At 45.1% G+C, this 22733-nt stretch overlaps 1 protein-coding gene across 2 annotated transcripts; it reads right to left on the reverse strand.

Moving 5' to 3' along the window:
• Nucleotides 1-356: 356 nt before the first annotated feature.
• Nucleotides 357-22236, reverse strand: LOC124008946 (active breakpoint cluster region-related protein-like). Of its 2 annotated transcripts, XM_046320543.1 has the most exons (22): nt 22086-22236; nt 21727-21836; nt 21508-21612; nt 16654-16926; nt 16375-16482; nt 16182-16236; nt 16019-16071; nt 15761-15898; nt 15429-15550; nt 15140-15296; nt 14723-14857; nt 14435-14510; nt 8785-8880; nt 8580-8651; nt 8317-8414; nt 7762-7872; nt 7442-7608; nt 2533-2672; nt 1709-1843; nt 1496-1601; nt 1062-1203; nt 357-581 (listed from the first exon to the last, which is right to left on the reverse strand). In XM_046320543.1, exons 1-22 carry the CDS (start codon nt 22135-22137, stop codon nt 474-476), a joined length of 2559 nt encoding a protein of 852 aa, XP_046176499.1. In that variant the 5' UTR covers nt 22138-22236; the 3' UTR covers nt 357-473. The 2 variants fall into 2 exon arrangements, with proteins under 2 accessions (XP_046176499.1, XP_046176500.1); XM_046320544.1 differs by lacking the exons at nt 21508-21612; nt 21727-21836; nt 22086-22236 and adding an exon at nt 17827-18646.
• Nucleotides 22237-22733: the final 497 nt, after the last annotated feature.

Genomic DNA, 22733 nt, shown 5'->3' on the forward strand with positions numbered 1-22733 from the left:
TGTGGTGGTGATATGTGTGTGTGTGTGTGTGTGTGTGTGTGTGTGTGTGTGTGTGTGTGTGTGTGTGTGTGTGTGTGTGTGTGTGTGTGTGTGTGTGTGTGTGTGTGTGTGTGTGTGTGTGTGTGTGTGTGTGAACTCCGTCTAGTTGGGTTTGAACCGTAACTGATGGGATTTCAAGCCAGGGAGGTGACCCCCAACCTTTTTACAACATCTGCACTGTGTGACACACACACACCAATCCCCCCGCTCCAAATCTACTGTCTCCTTACACCCTCCCATGTGCACCCACTGTTCGTTTCTCTACCTCCTAGGACTTAGTACCTCATCGAAAGTAAAGGTCAAGTTGATCAGCCAAAAGCTTTACAAATAAATATATTTATTTATCTTTACAATGTCTATAGATTACATGTCCCCTCTCTCTCTTTTTCCTGAGTCTCTGTTGGCCAACAGTGATGTTTCCAGGAGTTTAAGGTTCATATGTTGGTGGTCTCATCTTCCTCAGTGGTCTCTGTGTCATGTGATATGCATGTCTGGGCTTCAGGCAGGTTGTCACACTGCAGATAGAAATACACAACCTGGACCTACACACACACACACACACACACACACACACACACACACACACACACACACACACACACACACACACACACACACACACACACACACACACACACACACACACACACACACACACACACACACACACACACACACACAGAGAGAGAGAGAAAGACTGATACGCACATTACACACACTACTACGCAAAGAGAAACATGTTTAAAACAACTACTCATGGTCCGTCAAATACTTGGAAAAAGCATACTTCCTTACTACCTTGAAGTAGTCACTGATTTGACATCAGTGACTTTTTAAAGTACAAATGATGTACATTTCTGTAGCGGTTGATACATTTTTCATAAGAGAAAATCAAGTCTGAAATTTCAAACTTCAGAACCCTTTTCAAATCTTAAATACACGATATGATTTAAATGTCCTGCACCAACATGTGAAGGCCTGTATCTTTCCTGTATAAGCCTGATGAAGTAGCCATGACCAACCTGCACTTCCACCTCCTGAGAGATGTCCACTGTCGGGCTGCACTGTCCCAGAACAGCCACAGGGGGGCGCAGTAGACTGGGACCAAACACAGTGGCCAGGTTCATCAGAGGCATCTTGTTCACATGCTGTCTGTCTGACACTCTGGAGAACAAAGGAGAGGATGATGTCATTAGCAAAAATACAAATGAGAGAATGACGTCATTGGAAAAAATACAAATGAAAAATATAATGGGAAGCAATGGGAAATTAGCCTTATATATATATGCATAGTTAAATTAAAGGTTAAATAAAAATACAAAATGTATATGGGTGAGAAGTACTTTGTTATAAAAGTGTCTGCTAAATGACTCAATGTAATTAGTAATAGAAATATGTTAATATAGTAGCATGTTATTAGTAACATATAAGTAGTGTATTAGAGGTGTTGAGAGACCTTTTGAGGTGGTGGAGGAGGAACAGGAAGGTGTTTTGGTTGACGGAGGGACAGGACTGGAGCAGAGACAACATGGTCACACTCCTGGAGCTCAGGTCTGGAATGTCTGTCAGAGAGACACAACACAGACATGGACGGAGAAGAGGGAGTGTGTGTGTCTGCATGTGTGTATGTGTGCGTGCGTACATGCGTTTGTGTATGTATGTGACCTACCCAACGCCTTGGTGAAGCTCTGGAACAGTTCTGTTGGTATGAGAGGTTCAGGGAGTTCTCTGAAGTAGAGCTTCAGTATACCTGAGACAGCATTCACATCTACACACCTCAACCTGGACACTGCCTCACGCAGACCTGAGAGAGAGAGAGAGAGAGAGAGAGAGAGAGAGAGAGAGAGAGAGAGAGAGAGAGAGAGATGACATAGACAGAGAGAGATGACATAGACAGAGAAAGAGAGAGAGAAAGAAAGAGATGACAGAGAGAGAGAAAGAAGAGAGAGAGAGAGAGAAAGAGAAAGAGAGAGAGAGAGAAAGAAGAGAGAGAGAGAGAGAGAGAGAGAGAAGAAGAAAAGAAAGAAGAGAGAGAGAGAAAAAGAGAGAGAGTGGATATATAGAAAGATAGATATAGACATAGAAAGAAGAGAAAGAGAGAGAAAGAGAAAAAGAGGATATATATAGAGACATAGAAAGAAAGAGAGAGAGAGAAGCGAAGAAGAGAGAGAGAGAGAGAGAGAGAGAGAGAGAGAGAGAGAGAGAGAGAGAGAGAGAGAGAGAGAGAGAGAGAGGTGGAGATATATAAATAGACAGAAAAAGAAAGAAAGAGAGAGAGGGGGAGGGAGAAATGATATAGACAGAGGAAGAAAGGGAGGGAAAGTAAGCGAGAGAGCAAGATCAGCATGCATTTCATAATGATTCAACTCTGATAACTGCACTTCATACAACCGCAAACTCCGTTTAGCGCGCCCGGGCCCTATGGAAATGACTGCATTCCCTGGTTTAGTACACGCTGTCTAGAAGGTCTCAAGCCGTGGCATCATCACTTACTGGTGTTGAAAGCAGTCTTGAGGTTGGTGATGTCACTGGTTGCTGCTGATAGCCTATAGATGCCCACCTCCTCCAGTCCTCTCCGCTCCACCTCCTCCACACAGCAACGCACCACATGTGGCACCAGGACACCCTCTTGTCTGGGAGAGGACACACACAAGAGACACACTCTGGTTTGTGTATGTACATACAGTAGTATTTACACACTTTATATGTCATTGGCATCCTAGAACAAAGTGTCTTGGATGTTCACATGGTGTTTTCAAATGACTTTCATTTATCCTCGAGACATGAAACACTCACAGCACACAGAGGGCAATGACTACTTACATTTTTTGTAAATAGATCAAAACTGAATTTTTTTCCCCCCAGGATCAGACCTTCTATGGTATGTGGTTCCCTTTCACTAGTCTTTCTAGTCTTGCCACAGATCTGATGATCCTATATTGCCTAATCGTGGGTATTTCTCAATATGCATATGACCGACCGTGCTACACACGCTCATGCTCTGAGCGCATTCTCCTAGGACGTTCTCTTGAGCACGTTCTTGTGAGGACGAGAGTGTGGAGAACGCATAAAACATTACATTTGACAAGCACTGGCACTAGCCCTTACTGTATGACCTTACTATTCACTGAACTTTATTCCAGCCAGGACGATGCCAATAGAGACTAAACAAGATACACAAAGCAAATGTTTTACTTCATAATTATCAGCTAGCTATATGCAAATCGTAAAAATCTAGCTAGCCAGGTAGTTAAACAGGCAAAAAATAACCTGTAATTAATGTCATGCAAGATAGATTAGCATTTGTTCGCGGGGAGTAAGCATAAAAATTGTCAACTAGTTAGCCCTATCAATTTACCCATTCACTGAACCTTATTTCAGCCAGGACAACGGCAATAGAGGAAACAAGATATACACAAAGGAAACGTTTTACTTTACATAACTAATGTTTGCAGCTAGCTATTTGTGAATCGTAAACATTTACATCGCTAATAAGATAGTTTAAATGGCAAGGTAGATGTCAATTCTTTGTGGGTAGCTAGCTAGCTAACAATTATTTGTGCCTATCTAGCTAGCTAACAGTAGTAGCTAGCCAGTTAGTTCTATTGATTTAATATGGGCTTGTTATCTATTCACCCTACAGTGGGGTGTTGTAGAAAGGTAAACATGACAACATTAACACAGCATGTATTTGCGTGTCAATATTAAATATTGTAGTCAGGCAACATATGAGATGTGAATAGGCAACATTACATCCCGAAGTCGGAGTGTGTTTTTTCTCGCTTTAGCTCAAATAATAGCCGCCATTGTCACGCCTTGGTCATTGTATCTTGTGTTTTTGTTATATGTTTGGGTAGGCCAGGGTGTGACATGGGTTTATATGTTGTATTTCATATTGGGGTTTGTATTAATTGGGAGTGTGTATTATTAGGGGTGTGTCTAGTTAGGCTTGGCTGCCTGAGGCGATTCCTAATTGGAGTCAGCTGATTCTCCTTGTCTCGGATTGGGAACCGTATTTAGGTAGCCTGAGTGCGCATTGTATTTCGTGGGTGATTGTACCTGTCTCTGTGTTAGTCACCAGATAGGCTGTAATTAGTTTCACTCGTTTGTTGTTTTCTTCTTCAGTTATTTCATGTACCGCATTATCTTCATTAAAAGTCATGAGTAACCTACACGCTGCATTTCGGTCTGACTCTCTTCAAACAACAGACGAACTACGTTACAGAATCACCCACCTCCATTCACAGACCGAGCAGCGTGTGAACTGGCAGGATCTAAAGGAGGACGTTATGGAAGGCAGAAGCAGGGATTATACGACGTGGGAAGAAATCAACAGGTGGGCGGCCGACCCAGAGCGAGTGCAGGAGCCCGCCTGGGATTCCCTACAGCAATGCGAAGAGGGCTATACACGTATGGAATCGAGAAGGAAAGCATTGCTATACAGAGCGAAAACCGAAGGTAACGGGGAAAGCGCAGAGAGAGAGTGGCTGAGTCAGGAAACAGACCTGAGCCTACTCTCCCTGTTAATCGTGAAGAGCAGTTGCAATGGGAGAGACTGCATCATTTGTAGATTTGGACATGGGAGGAGGAATTAGACGGTAAAGGACCCTGGGCGCAGCCGGGAGAATATCGCCTTCCCAAGGAGGAAATAGAAGCAGCTAAAGCGGAGAGGCACAAGTATGAGGAGGCAGCACAGCGACGCGGTTGGTAACCGGAAAGTCACCCCAAAAAAGTTATTGGGGGGGGCTAAAAGGGAGAATAGTTATGCCAGGTAGGAAACCTGCGCATACTCCATGTGCTCACCGTTGGGCTAGAGAGACCGGGCAGGCACCGTGTTATGCTATGGAGCGCACGGTGTTTCCAGTGCGGGTGCAGAGCCAGCTGCGACACATACCAGCCCTTCCTATTGGCCGGGCTAGAGTGGGCATCGAGCCAGGTAAGCTTGGGCAGGCTCGGTGCTCAAGAGCTCCAGTGCGCCTGCACGGTCCGGTCTATCCAGAGCCACCTCTACACACCAGTCCTCCGGTAGCAGCTCCCCGCACCAGGCTTCCTGTGCATGTCCTCGCGCCAGTACCACCAGTTCCAGCACCACGCACCAGGCCTCCAGTGCGCCTCGCCTGTTCAGCACAGCCAGTGCTTTTCACCCCTCCTGTGCTATCGGAGTCTCCAGCCTGTTTAGCGCAGCCAGAGCCTTTCTCCTCTCCTGCGCTGCCGGAGTCTCCTGTCTGTCCAGCGCCACCAGTGCTCCCAGTCGGCCCAGCGCGTCCAGTGCGCCTCGCCTGTTTAGCGCAGCCAGAGCTTTTCTCCTCTCCTGCGCTGTTGGAGTCTCCCGCCTGTTCAGCGCAGCCAGAGCCTTTCTCCTCTCCTGCGCTGCCGGAGTCTCCTGTCTGCCCAGCGCCGCCAGTCGGCCCAGCGTCACCAGTCTGCCAGGATCCGCCAGAAGTGCCAGTCTGCCAAGATCTTCTAGATCGGCCAGACAACCTTAATCATCCAGGTCCACCAGCCAGCCAGGATTTACCGGAGCCTACTACCTGCCTGAGCTTCCTCTCAGTACTGAGCTTCCTCTCAGTACTAGGCTTCCTCTCAGTACTAGGCTTCCTCTCTGTACTGGACTCCCTCTCAGTACCGGGCTTCCCCTCAGTACCGGGCTGCTTCGGTCCCGGGCTACCCCTCTGTCCCGGGCTGCCCCTCTGTCCTGAGTTGCCCCTCTGAGTTGCCCCTCTGAGCTGCCCCTCTGTCCCGAGCTGCCCCTCTGTCCCGAGCTGCCCCTCTGTCCCGAGCTGCCCCTCTGTCCCGAGCTGCCCCTCTGTCCCGAGCTGCCCCTCTGTCCCGAGCTGCCCCTCTGTCCCGAGCTGCCCCTCTGTTTTGAGATGCCCCTCTTTCCCAAGATGCCCCTCTGTCCCGGGCTGCCCCTCTGTCCCGGGCTGCCCCTCTGTCCCGAGATGCCCCTCTGTCCTGAGTTGCCCCTCTGTCCTGAGTTGCCCCTCTGTCCTGAGCTGCCCCTCTGTCCTGAGTTGCCCCTCTGTCCCGAGCTGCCCCTCTGTCCCGAGCTGCCCCTCTGTCCCGAGCTGCCCCTCTGTCCCGAGCTGCCCCTCTGTTTTGAGATGCCCCTCTTTCCCAAGATGCCCCTCTGTCCCGGGCTGCCCCTCTGTCCCGGGCTGCCCCTCTGTCCCGAGTTGCCCCTCTGTCCTGAGTTGCCCCTCTGTCCTGAGCTGCCCCTCTGTCCTGAGCTGCCCCTCTGTCCTGAGCTGCCCCTCTGTCCCGAGCTGCCCCTCTGTCCCGAGCTGCCCCTCGGTCCCGAGCTGCCCCTCGGTCCCGAGCTGCCCCTCGGTCCCGAGCTGCCCCTCGGTCCCGAGCTGCCCCTCAGTTATGTGGGAATCAGGGTGAGGACTATTAGGCCATGGTCGGCGGAGAAGGTGGATTATCCTAGGACGCGAAGGGGAGGAACTAGGACATTTATGGAGTGGGGTCCACGTCCCGAGCCAGAACCGCCACCATGGACAGACGCCCACCCGGACCCTCCCTATGCTCTTGAGGTGCGTCCCGGAGTCCGCACCTTAGGGGGGGGGGGGGGTTCTGTCACGCCTTGGTCATTGTATCTTGTGTTTTTGTTATATGTTTGGGTAGGCCAGGGTGTGACATGGGTTTATATGTTGTATTTCGTATTGGGGTTTGTATTAATTGGGAGTGTGTATTATTAGGGGTGTGTCTAGTTAGGCATGGCTGCCTGAGGCGATTCCTAATTGGAGTCAGCTGATTCTCGTTGTCTCGGATTGGGAACCGTATTTAGGTAGCCCGAGTGCGCGTTGTATTTCGTGGGTGATTGTACCTGTCTCTGTGTTAGTCACCAGATAGGCTGTAATTAGTTTCACTCGTTTGTTGTTTTCTTCTTCAGTTATTTCATGTACCGCATTATCTTCATTAAAAGTCATGAGTAACCTACACACTGCATTTCGGTCTGACTCTCTTCAAACAACAGACGACCTACGTTACAGCCATTGATTTCAAGAAATGTTACTTCATTTTTCCCATAGTTGCGTCATATTTCAGGTCATCGATGCCTGCTTCAAAATATGTAAGAACGTAGTACGCATTTGAGAAGTGCCCTCCCTGCTCTGTTTTGCATACTCTTATCTGGACTCATACTCTGACCCTCCCGTGTTTGAGGAACACCTCGTGTTCTGGTGTGTCAGAGTTGTTTCTTTTCATTTCATTTCATAACCAAACAAGAGAGGGAAACAAAAGTAGATCCCACTGTGTCATTTACGATTATGCTACAAATAACTTAGTGAAGAGATGAGAAAAGGAGAGGAAGTCACTTTAGAGTACTGAAATGCACCCATTGCGCAACAACTACAGGTCCTTAATCCTCATTGGACTAGTGATGATCGACAGGACTCACTGTGCCACAGCTCCAATGGGCATGCAGAAGATGGACTGTTGCTGGGCAGGGGTCAGACAGGGCGGGTCTAGAGGGTGAGGGCAGTACTTTAGAGACACAGTCACCTCCACCTGGCCTAGAGAGAGGGTCTGTCTCTTCCATCGCTTCTGTAGGAGGCCTGGGTCCAGCTAGAACACATTCAGATGAACAGGTGACCACACAGGTGCACACACACGCACGCACACACAGTATACACTTTTAAACAGATACAGTCACACACACCTTCTGAACATTGAAGAACACACACATCTAGACACAGATGCACAGATGCAGACACACACCTGTATAGAGGTCTTGCAAAGGACTCGGTCCTCACAGCTCTCTCCTTCCTCTGTCTGCAACACACACAGCACCCTGAGGTTCTGAGCCCCATCCACCTGGAAGGAGAACTCCTGAGGACCAACACAAGACACCGTTGAAGAGTAGTATTGATGACGTACAGGTAGCATGGCTATGTTCAAAAGTTATTTTAAAAGACCAAATCGAGTAAAAAGCATCCTCACTGAAATACCACTAAAAAGCATCATCATAGTGATTGATGTACATCGTCATGCAATGCAGGACAATTACATGTAGTTTATTTAAGGTTTAAAAAGGGTACTGAAGTTTGTCATTTCCATTTTTAAATGTCAGACTTCATTTACCCTTACAAAAAAATGTATCAACCCCTACAAAAATGTCCATTAATTATAATCCACATAATAATTCACATATCCTGATACTGCTGTGGCAAACTGGCTCAAATTAAGATCCTACATCTGTAACAACAATGATGTATGATGATTCCCCCAATCAAAATGGCTGCCGGTAGAGCTAGCCTGGATATGGCATCTTACCTGGTCCCAGTGAGGGCTGAGGCTGCTGACAGAGGAGTGGGTCTGGGCCTGGCTCTCATAGAACTCAAAGCCATCCACCTCCACACACACATACACACCTAGGTGGGAGAGCAGTGAAAATTAAAACAGTGTGCGTTTGTTTAAAGAGCTCAATGGTTTGTGTTACGGTGGAGTCTGAGGGTAGAGTATTCTGCATGTACTACATCTGGTTAAGATATAGACACTGCGGTATAGATACTGAAGATACAGATGCAGACACTCACTGGCTGGCTGTTGTAGTCCACTGGCAGAGTGAACGGCTACACTAAGAGTCCCACATAGAGACTGTTCCTCACCTGAAAGAGAGGGAGAGGTGTGGGGGGAGTGAGCATTAGAAAAAAGTGTAAGAAAGTAAAATAAAGTATGATAAAGAGAGATAAAGTAAACAGAAGTGAGTGAGAGGAAACTGTGTGTGAAAGGAGGTCTCACCGGGCAGTATGCTGTGAAAGGGAGGCTGTTGGGTCATTCTCAGTTTGACACAGGAGCTGGTTAGGGTGAGCAGGTCTGGAGGAACCATTTCTCTGTCTGAGAAAGAACACACCCACATCATACACCACTTGATGGACATACTGTTCAGCACAACAACATCTCATAGTTTCCCTTCGAAAGTTGACGTATTGTGGATGAGTTCCACAAGGTTACAAGGTTAAAACAGAAGGGACTCAAAGGTTAACAGTTTAGGCATTCATTCTGAGTGGTTAAGGTTAGGGTTATCGTTTTCAGAAGGCTTAAAACAAAATAATTTAAAAACGACACTGATCACCATCAAGCATCTTCAAGTATTCTCGCAACTTGCGAGAGCATTGTGAAGTGCGGTGGTGCAGTGGTCTGAGCAGTGATTTACATTTTTTTGACGAGAGCCGAGGAAGGCATATAGTGCCTTCAGAAATGATTCCAAATGTTTTTGTGTTACAGCCTGAATTTAAAATGGATTACATTTACACACAATACCCCATCGTGTCAAAGTGAAATGTTGTTTTTAGAACATTTTTTAAATTAATAAAAAATGTAAAGCTGAAATGTCTTGAGTCAATAAGCATTCAACCCATTTGTTATGGAAAGCCTAAATAAGTTCAGGAGTCAAAATGTGCTTAATAAATCACGTAATAAGTTGCAAGGACTCTTTCTGTGTTCAATAATAGTGTCAAAAAAATCTAAAGCCGACGCTGAATATCCCTTTGAGCATGGTGAAGTTATTAATTAGGCTTTGGATGGTGTATCTACACCCAGTCCCCACAAAGATACAGGCATCCTTCCTAACTCAGTTGCCGGTGAGGAAGGAAACTGCTCAGGGATTTCACCATGAGGCCAGTTACATAGTTTAATGGTTGCGATATGAGAAAATGGAGGATGGATCAACAACGCTGTAGTTACTCCAGAATACTAACCTAAATGACAGAGTGAAAATAATACAAATACAGAATACAAATATGCCAAAACATGCATCCCTAAGGCACTTAAGTAATGCTACAAAAAATGTGGCAAAGATATGAACTTTTTGTCCTGAATACAAAGCATTATCTTTGGGGGGGGGAAACGGAATACAGCTTAGTATAGGCAAATTCCTAGAGGAAAACTTGGTCCAGTCTTTTTTCCAATAGACACTGGGAGATGACTTCATCTTTCAGGCTGATAACCTAAAATACAAGGTCAAATATACACTGGTGTTGCTTACCAAGATGACATGGATTGTTCTTGAGTGGTCTTGTTACAGTTTTGACTTAAATCGTCTTGAAAATCTATGGCAAGATTTGAAAATGGCTTGAAGACTCACAGCCGTAATTGCTGCCAAAAGTGTTGCTGACGTGTATTCTCTCAGGGGGGTGAATCCTTTTCTAATTAATAAACACTGAGTGTACAAAACATTAAGGACACCTTCCTAATATTGAGTTGCACATAGGGCTGTTATGGTGACCGTATTACTATTAACTATGTGTTGTTGTTTGTGTCACTCTGCTTTGCTTTATCTCGGCCAGGTCGCAGGTGTAAACGAGAACTTATTCTCAACTAGCCTACCTGTTTAAATAAGGGTGAAAAATTAAATTAAATAACCGCCACACCGGCGTTCACGAATCATAACCGCAGTCAAATTCCACGTGACAGTTTAGTCATGGTAACTAGGCTTCTCCAAGCTCTGATGCTGCTGATTAGTAGTCTACCACACGTGCTAACTGCCTGGTACTCAGCACTCTAATGTCCCTCTAATCACTCTGACATCAATGCAAATGTTTTTGAAAATCAAATCATACACGTCATGAAAGCCCATAAGCTCATGTTGCGCAACATTTCTATAGGATATGCAAACTGCGTGAGAAAACAGAGTGATGGCCTCTACTAAAAAGAGCAGGATCCCATCAGCTTTCTATAGGTTAGGCCTACTATATTTATTTATTTATCAACTTTCCTAATATTAAGCACATTGCTTCGCTTTACAACGGGAGTATAGCCCACCTGGCTGGCATGAAAATGAACCTTGGAGAGATTGGAAAACCAAATTGGTCTACACAGACAAGTTCTGGCCTGGTTTAGATCTTATCTGTCGGAAAGATATCAATTTGTCTCTGTGAATGGCCTCTGACAAATCAACTGTAAATTTCGGTGTTCCTCAAGGTTCCGTTTTAGGACCACTATTGTTGTCACTATATATTTTACCTCTTGGGGATGTCATTTGAAAACATAATGTAAACTTTCACTGCTATGCGGATGACACACAGCTGTAGATTTCAATGAAACCTGGTGAAGCCCCAAAATTGCACTCACTGGAAGCCTGTGTTTCAGACATAAGGAAGTGGATGGCTGCAAACTTTTTAATTTTAAACTCGGACAAAACAGAGATTCTGTTGAATCTGACAATTAATCTTGATGGTTGTACAGTCGTCTGAAATAAAACTGTGAAGGACCTCGGCGTTACTCTGGACCCTGATCTCTCTTTTGACAAACATATCAAGACTGTTTCAATGACAGCTTTTTTCCATTTACGTAACATTGAAAAAAATCTGACATTTTCCGTCCAGAATTGATGCAGAAAAATTAATCCATGCTTTTGTTACTTCTAGGTTAGACTACTGCAATGCTCTACTTTACGGCTACCCTGATAAAGCACTAAGTAAACTGATTAGAACCAACAAATTTGCTCACATTACTCCAGTGCTAGCCTACCTACACTGGCTTCCTATTAAAGCAAGGTCTGATTTCAAGGTTTTACTGCTAACCTACAAAGCATTACATGGGCTTGCTCCTACCTATCTTCACCATTTGGTCCTGCCGTACATACCTACACGTACGCTACGGTCACAAGACACAGGCCTCCTAATTGTCCCTAGAATTTTTATGGAATGGTCTGCCTACCCATGTGAGAGACGCAGACTCGATGTCAACCTTTAAGTCTTTATTGAAGACTCATCTCTTCAGTAGGTCCTATGATTGAGTGTAGTCTGGCCCAGGAGTGTGAAGGTGAACAGAAAGGCACTGGAGCAATGAACCACCCTTGCTGTCTCTGCCTGGCCGGTTCCCCTCTCTCCACTGGGATTCTCTGCCTCTAACCCTATTACAGGTGCTTCCTGATGCTCTTCCTAGGAGGGGTGCGTCACTTGAGTGGGTTGAGTCACTGACGTGGTCTTCCTGTCTGGGTTGGCGCCCCCCCTTGGGTTGTGCCTTGGCGGAGATCTTTGTGGGCTATACTCGGCCTTGTCTCAGGATGGTACGTTTGTGGTTGAAAATATCCCTCTAGTGGTGTGGGGGCTGTGCTTTGGCAAAGTGGGTGGGGTTATATCCTGCCTGTTTGGCCCTGTCTGGGGGTATCATTGGATGGGGCCACATTGTCTCCTGACCCCTCCTGTCTCAGCCTCCAGTATTTATGCTGCAGTAGTTTATGTGTCGGGGGGCTAGGGTCAGTCTGTTATATCTGGAGTATTTCTCCTGTCTTATCCGATGTCCTGTGTGAATTTAAGTATGCTCTCTCTAATTCTCTCTTTCATTCTTTCTCTCTCTCAGAGGACTTGAGTCCTAGGACCATGCATCTGGACTACCTGGCATGATGACTCCTTGTTGTCCCCAGTCCACCTGGCCGTGCTGCTGCTTCAGTTTCAACTGTTCTGTCTGCGGCTATGGAACCCTGACCTGTTCACTGTGATTACTATTATTTTACCATGCTGGTAATTTATGAACATTTGAACAACTTGGCCATGTTCTGTTATAACTTCCACCCGGCACAGCCAGAAGTGGACTGGCCACCCCTCATAGCCTGGTTCCTTTCTAGGTTTCTTCCTAGGTTTTGGCCTGTCTAGGGAGTTCTTCCTAGCCACTGTGCTTCTACACCTGCATTGCTTGCTGTTTGGGGTTTTAGGCTGGGTTTCTGTACAGCACTTTGATATATCAGCTGATGTAAGAAGGGCTATATAAATACATTTGATTTGATTAGAAGAAATAGCCTAATAGTTTATCAACATTTTAAGCAAAACGCTCTGATCTGTTGCATCAGCCTCATTTCTTTTAAACATTTTTTTTTATGCGAATGGTTGTATTAATTTGGGATCTATCACATCCCACAATTGCCCCAGTGTATGTTTGGAATATTTATTTATTGCACAGAAGGACAAGTCTGCCAATAGAATAGGTCAACTTTTCCTTTGCTCTTTGCTAGGCCTACTCATCTTGTTAGCTGAATTCGATAAGATAGAGGCGCACAGTTTCCCTAATGTGTCTCTCTATAATTATGGCCTACTTCTTGGCTGAGATGCCTGTAAGAAGGAACCGATCATGTGACGGACATTAACTAATACGATTTGAGATATCTGAGAGAGCCATGTGATTGAGAGGTGCTTCAGAGCACGGCAGACGGAAGAAGGGAATTATAATTATTATATTCAGCTCAAGGGCACAATGTCCACTTTGACCGCAAAAGACATGGATCTTTTAGGGGGAATTACGGCCACACAAGGGGGATGTCGCTGGGAAATTTGAGGCCTGGTGAGAATATTATCGAGTGCTTGTCAAATTGTGAATGAGAGACTGATGAAGTGTGTACAGCCTGCACAAAAAACCTAGGCAGAGCTCATGCCTTTCATGCAACTTTTTAAAACTCATCATTAGAGTCGCATCATGCAGCCTTAGAAGGTATTAAAAACCTAAACATATAGCGCCACGTTTGTATCTCAACTAAAGTTGCATAAATAACTCTAGATTATAGGAGGACCTGTTTCTCGGTTAACCGCTCATCACATTAATAGCCGAATGTGCCCACTTCCTTGGAAATAGTTTGGAGAAAATATCCTTTCTATTTTATTCAACTATGTTCAATTGTATTCTTCATACTATAAAATAATGCTACAGCTTTCTAAGCAATTCTTGTCTGCTAAATGAACTAGTGTAGCCCACAGCCATTTGGCATAGCCGGATCAGGACCTAACATAAGGACAACTCTGAGTGTACTATTCTGTTCTTCTGAAACAGACTACATTTTCTTCATATCATGTTTCTTTAGATCTGTCTAAAATAGATAATGGACTTATTATGATGTTGTAGGCTACATTAAATGTATAAATTGACTTTTAAAAATGTAAATGTTCTAAAAGTCTGCATCAGTGGCTTGTAGGCTGTGCATGGAAGCCAGATGTTAAAAGTGTTTATGTTAATTAATGGTAAATTACCGTGAGGCCGTCAGTTATTTGCTTGACAATCACCGGCTGACAAAATCTCATGACCTCCACAGCCCTAGTTGCACCCCCCTCTTTTGTCTTCAGAATGGCCTCAATTCGTCGGGACATGGACTCTGCAAGGTGTCGAAAGCGTTCCACAGGGATGCTGGCCCATGTTGACTCCAATGCTTCCCACAGTTGTGTCAAGTTGGCTGGATGTCCTTTGGGTAGTGGACCATTCTTGATACACATGGGAAACTGTTGAGTGTGAAAAACTCTGCAGCGTTGCAGTTCTTGACACAAACCGGTGTGCCTGGCATCTACTACCATACCCCGTTCAAAGGCACTTAAATCTTTCGTCTTGCCCATTAACCCTCTGAATGGAACACTCACTCGCTCATTCTCTTTCTCTCACATGTATATACACCCCCACTTTCACTCACTATCTCCGGTGAGTTTGTGGATGGCCTCTCTCCACTCCTCTAGTTCATACAGAGATGACATCACCAGAGTGTGGCTCTGAAAAAGAACACCCACATGCTTGTGAGAGTGTGTGTGTGTGTGTGTGTGTGTGTGTGTGTGTGTGTGTGTGTGTGTGTGTGTGTGTGTGTGTGTGTGTGTGTGTGTGTGTGTGTGTGTGTGTGTGTGTGTGTGTGTGTGTGTGTGTGTGTGTGTGTGTGTGTGTGTGTGTGTGTGTGTGTGTGTGTGTGTGTGTGTGTGTGTGTGTGTGCCTTTCCGCTGGGGCTGTGTAGTTCCAGTGGGAGGAGAGGAGAGTGTGTCAGAATCATCATTTCAAGCTGCTCCATCTTCTTCCATCTGCTTCGCTCTATAGTACGAGCTGCCAAGCACTTCTGTGGGACAGGCTTCTGTAGGACACATACACACGCAAAGTTTAGTTTTCAAATCTGGTTACTTTAAAGAGGGTTGGTTCTATTGAAGAATACACTCACTCACTTGCTCGCATGCACACACGCACGCACGCACGCACAGTCACACACACACACACACACACACACACACACACACACACACACACACACACACACACACACACACACACACACACACACACACACACACACACACACACACACACACACACACACACACACACACACACACACACACACACACACACGAACACTCACCATTGTCTGTCGCAGCTCGTGTCTAAGCAGGTACATCTTGGCTCTCGTGGCGTGTATGCGGTGGTGTGTGTCTGTGGTGAGCTCCATCTCTGGTCCCCAGTGGAGTTTCAGTCCAGCCAGAGGCAGGTACCAACAGAACCTGTACTGGGGCTGCTTACTAGGAGAGAGGACACACACACACACACACTCAAATGAACAGATGCATCCATGCTCAGTTGCAAACACAATCTAGGTGGTGACTCTTCATCAACTTAAATTACTGATCTACCATTCTGGACCTGTCACTCACCCTTGGGCACCACCCATGAGTTTGGTGCACAGCAGCAGGTCAGTGTACAGGAAGAGATGGCGAAGGTTACGCCCCCCCTCACACACATCCACCACAAAGCCGTCACGAATCAGCTGGCGCCGCTGCAACACACATATAGCAATGGTCATGATATGGTGTGTGTGTGTGTGTGTGTGTGTGTGTGTGTGTGTGTGTGTGTGTGTGTGTGTGTGTGTGTGTGTGTGTGTGTGTGTGTGTGTGTGTGTGTGTGTGTGTGTGTGTGTGTGTGTGTGTGTGTGTGTGTGTGTGTGTGTGTGTGTGTGTCCATGTGCGTGTGCATATGTCCCTCTCACCATGCCTCTGCTGAGGGTGACCTCTCGTTTGCACTGTGATCCCTCGTTGACCCCAGACAGGAAGCCCCGGGACAGTCTCAGAGCCTCCTGCAGCCTGGGGTGGTCACTATGCTGCTGGGGAGTGTGTTTCAACAGGTCCTATACAGGGGGGGGGACAACAACAAGAGTGCATGGTTACTTGGGAGTCAGTGGATAGGTGGGTAGGTGGAGAAATCAATGGATGAATGCCAGGCAGGATAAATGGGGTGGCACTCTTACATGCAGCACTAGGGTTGTCTTGGTGATTCTGTCCAGAGGCTTGTACAGGAGAGCTGGAGGGATATAGACAGACATCCAACACATAAACACACACGTGATTCATCTGTGGAGGTTGGAGTGACATACAGTGACTTTTTAAAAAGAGGTGAAACCTTCATCTTACCCTCAAAGGTGTATTTCGTTTTAGTTCTGTCTGATCCATTATGAGACATCATACTCTGAAAACAGGAAGAGAGAGATAGTGTGAGGAGGTTGCAATGTCGCAATACTTCAACAAGAGAGGTCCCTGATAATGCATGTGTTATTCAAGATAGAAAAGAGAGAGATGTTGAAATACACAAGTCAATCTGTCTTACCTCGGCCAGTATCCTGAAGCGCTGGTCAGTCTGAGTACACCTCCTCACAATCTCAACAGCACTCTCATAGTTATCAATGAATCCACGATACACACCTAGCTGGCTCACCTGTATGTGAGAATGTAACTTTACTTAGCTAAGACAGTGGGACAATGACTGGATGGATGGATGGATGGATGGATGGATGGATGGATGGATGGATGGATGGATGGATGGATGGATGGATGGATGGATGGGTGGACGGACAGACGGACAGACAGAGCAGGAGCAGTAACTCACAATCTTTAGGAAGAGGTCTCCAACCATTAGCTGGTAGCCGCTTTGGCCTTGTTCTTTCTCCTCCCCCTGCTCCAATCCCAGCCCTGGCCCGGGCCCATTGTCTGTCTCTGGGTGTGCTTGTGGCTCCAGGTGCTCCAGGCGGTCCCTCAGGCCAGTGTAGAAGTCTCTGTGCAGGTCTCTGAGCTCAGGCACCTGGTAGAACACAGTCTGGACCTGTTGGCTGGACAGAACCGGCTGAGACGTCCCTGCTGTGGCCTTTAGAGCCTTCATAGGCTGGGGGAGAAAGGAGGTGGGGGTAGGGAGAAGGGTGGGGAAGAGAGAGAGAGAGAGAGAGAGAGAGAGAGAGAGAGAGAGAGAGAGAGAGAGAGAGAGAGAGAGGAGAGGAAGGGAGAGGGAAAAAAAAGAGTAAAGAGAGAGAGAGAAAGAGAGAGAGGGGGGGGCAGGGAGGAAGGGTGGGGAAGAGTGAGAGAGAGACCGAAGCAGACAGGCAGGCAGGCAGGCAGACAGACAGACAGACAGACAGACAGACAGACAGACAGACAGACAGACAGACAGACAGACAGACAGACAGACAGACAGACAGACAGACAGACAGACAGACAGAGGGAGGGAGGGAGTGTGGGGGAGAGAAAACAAGGTGAGAAAGAGGGAGGTGAGAAGAGTGTAGTAGAGACATTTAATCAAGCATTTTCACACATTTGTCAAAATAATTTTTGACATTCACTCTCAAAGCACACACAAATATACACTACATATTCTCTCTCAAACACATTACCCATATTGTGTTTGGCCTAGTTTTGCTTTGTGTGTTAGTGTGGGTGCTATGTGTGAGAGAGAATATGTAGTGTGTGTGGGTGTGTGTTTGTGTGTGCTGCGAGAATGGGCGTCAAAAATGCTGAGTTCTACGCATGTATACTAATTAGAGGTGAAAATGTCCAACCTTACAACACAAAGCCAAACGGGGTTTATTTCTCACATCTATTTGTGTTGCTTGTTGACACAAGAGCAGAAGCATACAGTTTATAATAGATGGAGATGAAGGAGAAGAGAAATTAAGAGATTGAAAAGGACTTGGTCAATTGTTATTGCAACATCACTTTCTGGCACACTCACACATAATGCTGCCTACTGGTATAGCGGACTCTTTGGTCTAATTCTGCTAAAAAAACTCACCCACTTCCCTCGGCGCTTGTTGACTATATACGGAGCAAAATATCCTTCCAGAAGCTTTGGTGTAGTTATTACCATATTACTCCACGTACGCTACCATATATAGTACACCTAATCCCTGTCAGGTTTGCAAGAGACGTGAACAGGTGGAGAGGGAAGGGAGCATAGTTTTCATAATGAAATCGAGCCCTGGACAAAAGTGGGAAGCCATTCTTCTCTCAACAAATAATTACAGAAGTGTTGTGGCTCCAGGAGGAAGCAATGTGCCACCAGACACGAGGTGATATAAAAACGTGTGTTGTAATCGTTATTTTAAATAATATTGTATGGCACAACACGGTCAATTTCGTCAACAAAAACTGCAACAAAAATATTTGTCAAACACCTGTTTTTCAGTAGACTGCAGAAATGTTTATATTTGTTTCAGTTCATTTTAGTTGATTAAAATGAGTTGAGGCAAAACATTTTCTGTGACAAAAATCGGACTACTAAAAGGACTGGACAAGAGTTTTGGAGAGATCGAGAGCTGTTCAGTGATAAGCACAATTCATATTTGCAGCACAGACGCACAGCGCAATTCTGTTCAGCTGTGGGAAGGACGCACCACACCAAGCACACACAGCCTACATCAGCTGGTGAGCTGCGGGGGAGCAAGCTATGAGAGTGTGCAGACAGGCTCCGTTCCTGCTCTGATTATACCAACCTGGTCTCAGAGCATTTCGTATTATTCTGTATGTAAATCCGAGACATTCCATTTATTATGATATGTTACGTTTCATATGGTATGTAATTTGTGTATGTCAATCACCCATTTCATAATAATAATATAATATTATAATAATATGTCAGGAATTACAATTCGTATTATATGTTACGAATTTGAAAAATGTACAATTTGTTACAATATTGCAAAACATGTTATATGTTATGAATTTGCAAAATGTATGATATCTTACAAATTCTAGCAAGGTGGCTAATGTTAGCTATCTCACTAACGTTAGCTAGGCTAGGGGTCATGGTTAGGAGTTAGGGTTAAGGTTAGGGTTTATGTTAGTGTTAGGTGAAGGATTAGCTAAAATGGTTATGGTTAGGGTTAGGGTTAGAGGAAGTGTTAGCTAACATGCTAAGTAGTTGAAAAGTTGCTAATTAGCTAAAATGCTAAAGTTGTCCATAATGAGATTTGAACTCACAACCTTTGGGTTGCTAGATGTTCACATTATACATGAAGGTCAGTCAATCCGGAAAAGTTCAAGAACTTTTAAAGTTTCTTCAAGTGCAGTCGCATAAACCACCAAGAGCTATGATGTAACTGTCTCTCATGAGGACCGCCACAGGAAAGGAAGACCCAGAGTTACCTCCACTGCAGAGCATAAGTTCATTAGAGTTACCAGCCTCAGAAATTGCAGCCCAAATAAATGCTTCACAGAGTTAAAGTAACAGACACATCTCAACATCAGAGGAGACTGAATCAGGCCTTCATGGTCAAATTGCAGCAAAGAAACCACTACTAAAGGACACCAGTAAGGAAGAGACTTGTTTGGGCCAAGAAACATGAACAATGGACATTAGACCAGTGGAAATCTGTCCTTTGGTCTGATGAGTCCAAATTTAGCATTTAAGGCACATTTAACCAACATGGCTACCACAGCTTTCGCCATCCCATCTGGTTTGCGCTTAGTGAGACTATCATTTGTTTTTAAACAGGAAAATGACCCAACACACCTATTTGACCAGTGATGGAGTGCTGCATCAGATGACCTGGCCTCCACAATCACCCGACCTCAACCCAATTGAGATGGTTTGGGATGAGTTGGAGTGAAGGAAAAGCAACCAGCATATGTGGGAACTCCATCAAGACTGTTGGAAAAGCATTCCAGGTGTCGCTGAATGAGAGAATCCCAAGAGTGTGCAAAGCTGTCATCAAGGCAAATGGTTTCTACTTTGAAGAATCTCAAATATAAAATATATTTAGATTTGTTGAACACTTTTTTTGCTTACTACATGATTCCATATGTTTCATTTCATAGTTATTCTACAATGTAGAAAATTGTAAAAATAAAGAAAATCCCTGGGTAGGTGATTAGGTTTGTCCAAACTTTTGACTGGCACTGTATGTAGACCGAATCAGGAATTTGGACAGATCATTTTTATAAATTATTTGATATATTAGTCATATTTCTGCTGTTGGAAAGTGAATAGGATGTTATGCATAAAAATATGTTGGTAGGACAAGGCTATGTATGTTTGTGCACATGGAAGTCAGTGATATACAGTGCCTTGCGAAAGTATTAGGCCCCCTTGAACTTTGCAATATTATGCCTGGTGTGTTCCTTGTTCTTCATGATGCTCTCTGCGCTTTTAACGGACCTCTGAGACTATCACAGTGCAGGTGCATTTATACGGAGACTTGATTACACACAGGTGGATTGTATTTATCATCATTAGTCATTTAGGTCAACATTGGATCATTCAGAGATCCTCACTGAACTTCTGGAGAGAGTTTGCTGCACTGAAAGTAAAGGGGCTGAATAATTTTGCACGGCCAATTTTTCCGTTTTTGTGATGTTAAAAAAGTTTGAAATATCCAATAAATGTCGTTCCACTTCATGATTGTGTCCCACTTGTTGTTGATTCTTCACAAAAAAATACAGTTTTATATCTTTATGTTTGAAGCCTGAAATGTGGCAAAAGGTCGCAAAGTTCAAGGGGGCCGAATACTTTCGCAAGGAACTGTATGTTTACTATAGGTTTCAGTGGAGGTTGCTGAGGGGAGGACGGCTGATAAAATGCCTGGAACTGTCACGTTCTGACCTTAGTTCATTTGTTTTGTCTTTGTTTTAGTATGGTCAGGGCGTGAGTTGGGGTGGGCAGTCTATGTTTGTTTTTCTATGTTGGTTTTTGTGTTCGGCCTAGTATGGTTCTCAATCAGAGGCAGGTGTCGTTAGTTGTCTCTGATTGAGAATCATACTTAGGTAGCCTTTTTACACCTGGGTTTCGTGGGTGTTTATTTCCTGTTTAGTGTTTGTCATTCACCTTACGGGACTGTTCGTTTGTTGTTTATTGGTTTTGTTCAGTGTTCATTTTGCTTCATTAAATGATGGACACTTACAACGCTGCGTTTTGGTCCTCCGATCCTTCTCGCTACTTCGCCTCAGAAGAGGAGGAAGAGATCCCTTACAGGAACGGAGGTAATGGAATGGCATCAAAAATGTGGATGCCATATGTATGTATTTGATAGCATTCCACTGATTTCGCTCCAGCCATTACCATGAGACCGTCCTATCCAATTAAGGTGCCACCAACCTCCTGTGATAGGTTAATGTGGCAATACAAATGTAAAGTGACTCAAATTTGACAAAAAATAAAGGGCATTTAGTTTACTAAAATGGTCCAGTGTTTTTGTAATTTTGACAATAAGTAGACTAAATCATTACTTAAATGGCCAAAATGGGATGAAGACTTAATTATATTTTAGTCAAAATTACTAAGATGAGTCAACATAAAAGAGTGCCAAAATGTAAACTGTGGCACAATTCATAACCACGTGCACTTTCACTTAAAATACACGTACAAACACTTAGACTACAAACACACCAAACTTACAAACTAGTAAACACACCAAAGCCCCCTGAGCCCTGAGCAGTGTGTGTGTTAGAGAGACTTAGAGATGTCAGTGTGTGTTACCATCAGCAGTGTCTCCAGCTCGTTGAGGTAGATCCTGTCACTGTCCAGGATAGTTCTCAGCACCATGAGCCTCCTATCCAGCATCTCTACAGGGGTATGCAGGACCTGAGAGAGAACACTCTGCTGTAAGTGTATGTGAGTGTGTGCATAAGAGAAGAAGACTATTTGGATTTGGGTTTGGCAGATAGGAGACGAAGGCGCCGTAGAGCACAGACTCACGGGGGTGTCGGGCAGGTCCATGCTGTCTGTCTGGTGGGGGGAGAACAAATCCTCCTCGGGGAACACATCCTCCTGCAGTGGATCAGGACTTGGCTCACCTACAGCCTCCACTAAGATACAGTACAAACACACACATCATTTACATAGAAAGACAACATTCATACACACACACATAGACAGACAGACAGACAGACAGACAGACAGACAGACAGACAGACAGACAGACAGACAGACAGACAGACAGACAGACAGACAGACAGACAGACAGACAGACAGACAGACAGACAGACAGACAGACAGACAGACAGACAGACAGACAGAGGCATGCACACACACAGAAAACACATAAATGTACTTGCCTGGAATATGCTGTGACTCCAGGTAGGCAGCTGCCTCCATGAAGACCTCCATAGCTCTAATGTCCTATCTGCAACACTCTGGGCTAAATGACTGTGAGACTGTCTCGAGAGGAGTAAATGAGAACACGCTCTGCAGTCGTTAAACTTCCTGTTTCGGTGATGAAGATAAAAAAAATAGTGTGTGTGTGGGGGGAGGTACATCAGGACATTCTGCATTATCCGACATCCAATAGCCTAATTTGCCTAGTTAAAAAACGAAATTACCTTGGGATCTGGTTCTATAGGCTGTTCTCAGATAAGGGTGGCAGGTAGCCTGGCAGTTGAGATAAGTTGGGTCAGTAACCTAAAGGGTTGCTGGTTCAAATCACGGACTAGGTGAAAAATCTGTTGATGTGCCCTTGAGCAAGGCACTTTGCCCAAGTCGCTCTGGATAAGAGGGTCTGCTAAATGACTAAGATGTAAATTATTTAACCTTTACACAGGATGAGAGCAGTGAGCTCAACTCTGCTTGACATCTCAGCTCACCCTGATGGTTAACCATAATCCCGACTGCAGCACCTTGGACAGCGCACACAGGAAACGGATGGCATGTACACATGCAGCTCTGATATCACAAGTGCGACACACAAACACTTGTGATAGGCCTAC

The sequence above is a fragment of the Oncorhynchus gorbuscha genome, linkage group LG21 (genome assembly GCF_021184085.1).
Source record: "Oncorhynchus gorbuscha isolate QuinsamMale2020 ecotype Even-year linkage group LG21, OgorEven_v1.0, whole genome shotgun sequence".
NCBI lineage: Eukaryota > Metazoa > Chordata > Actinopteri > Salmoniformes > Salmonidae > Oncorhynchus > Oncorhynchus gorbuscha.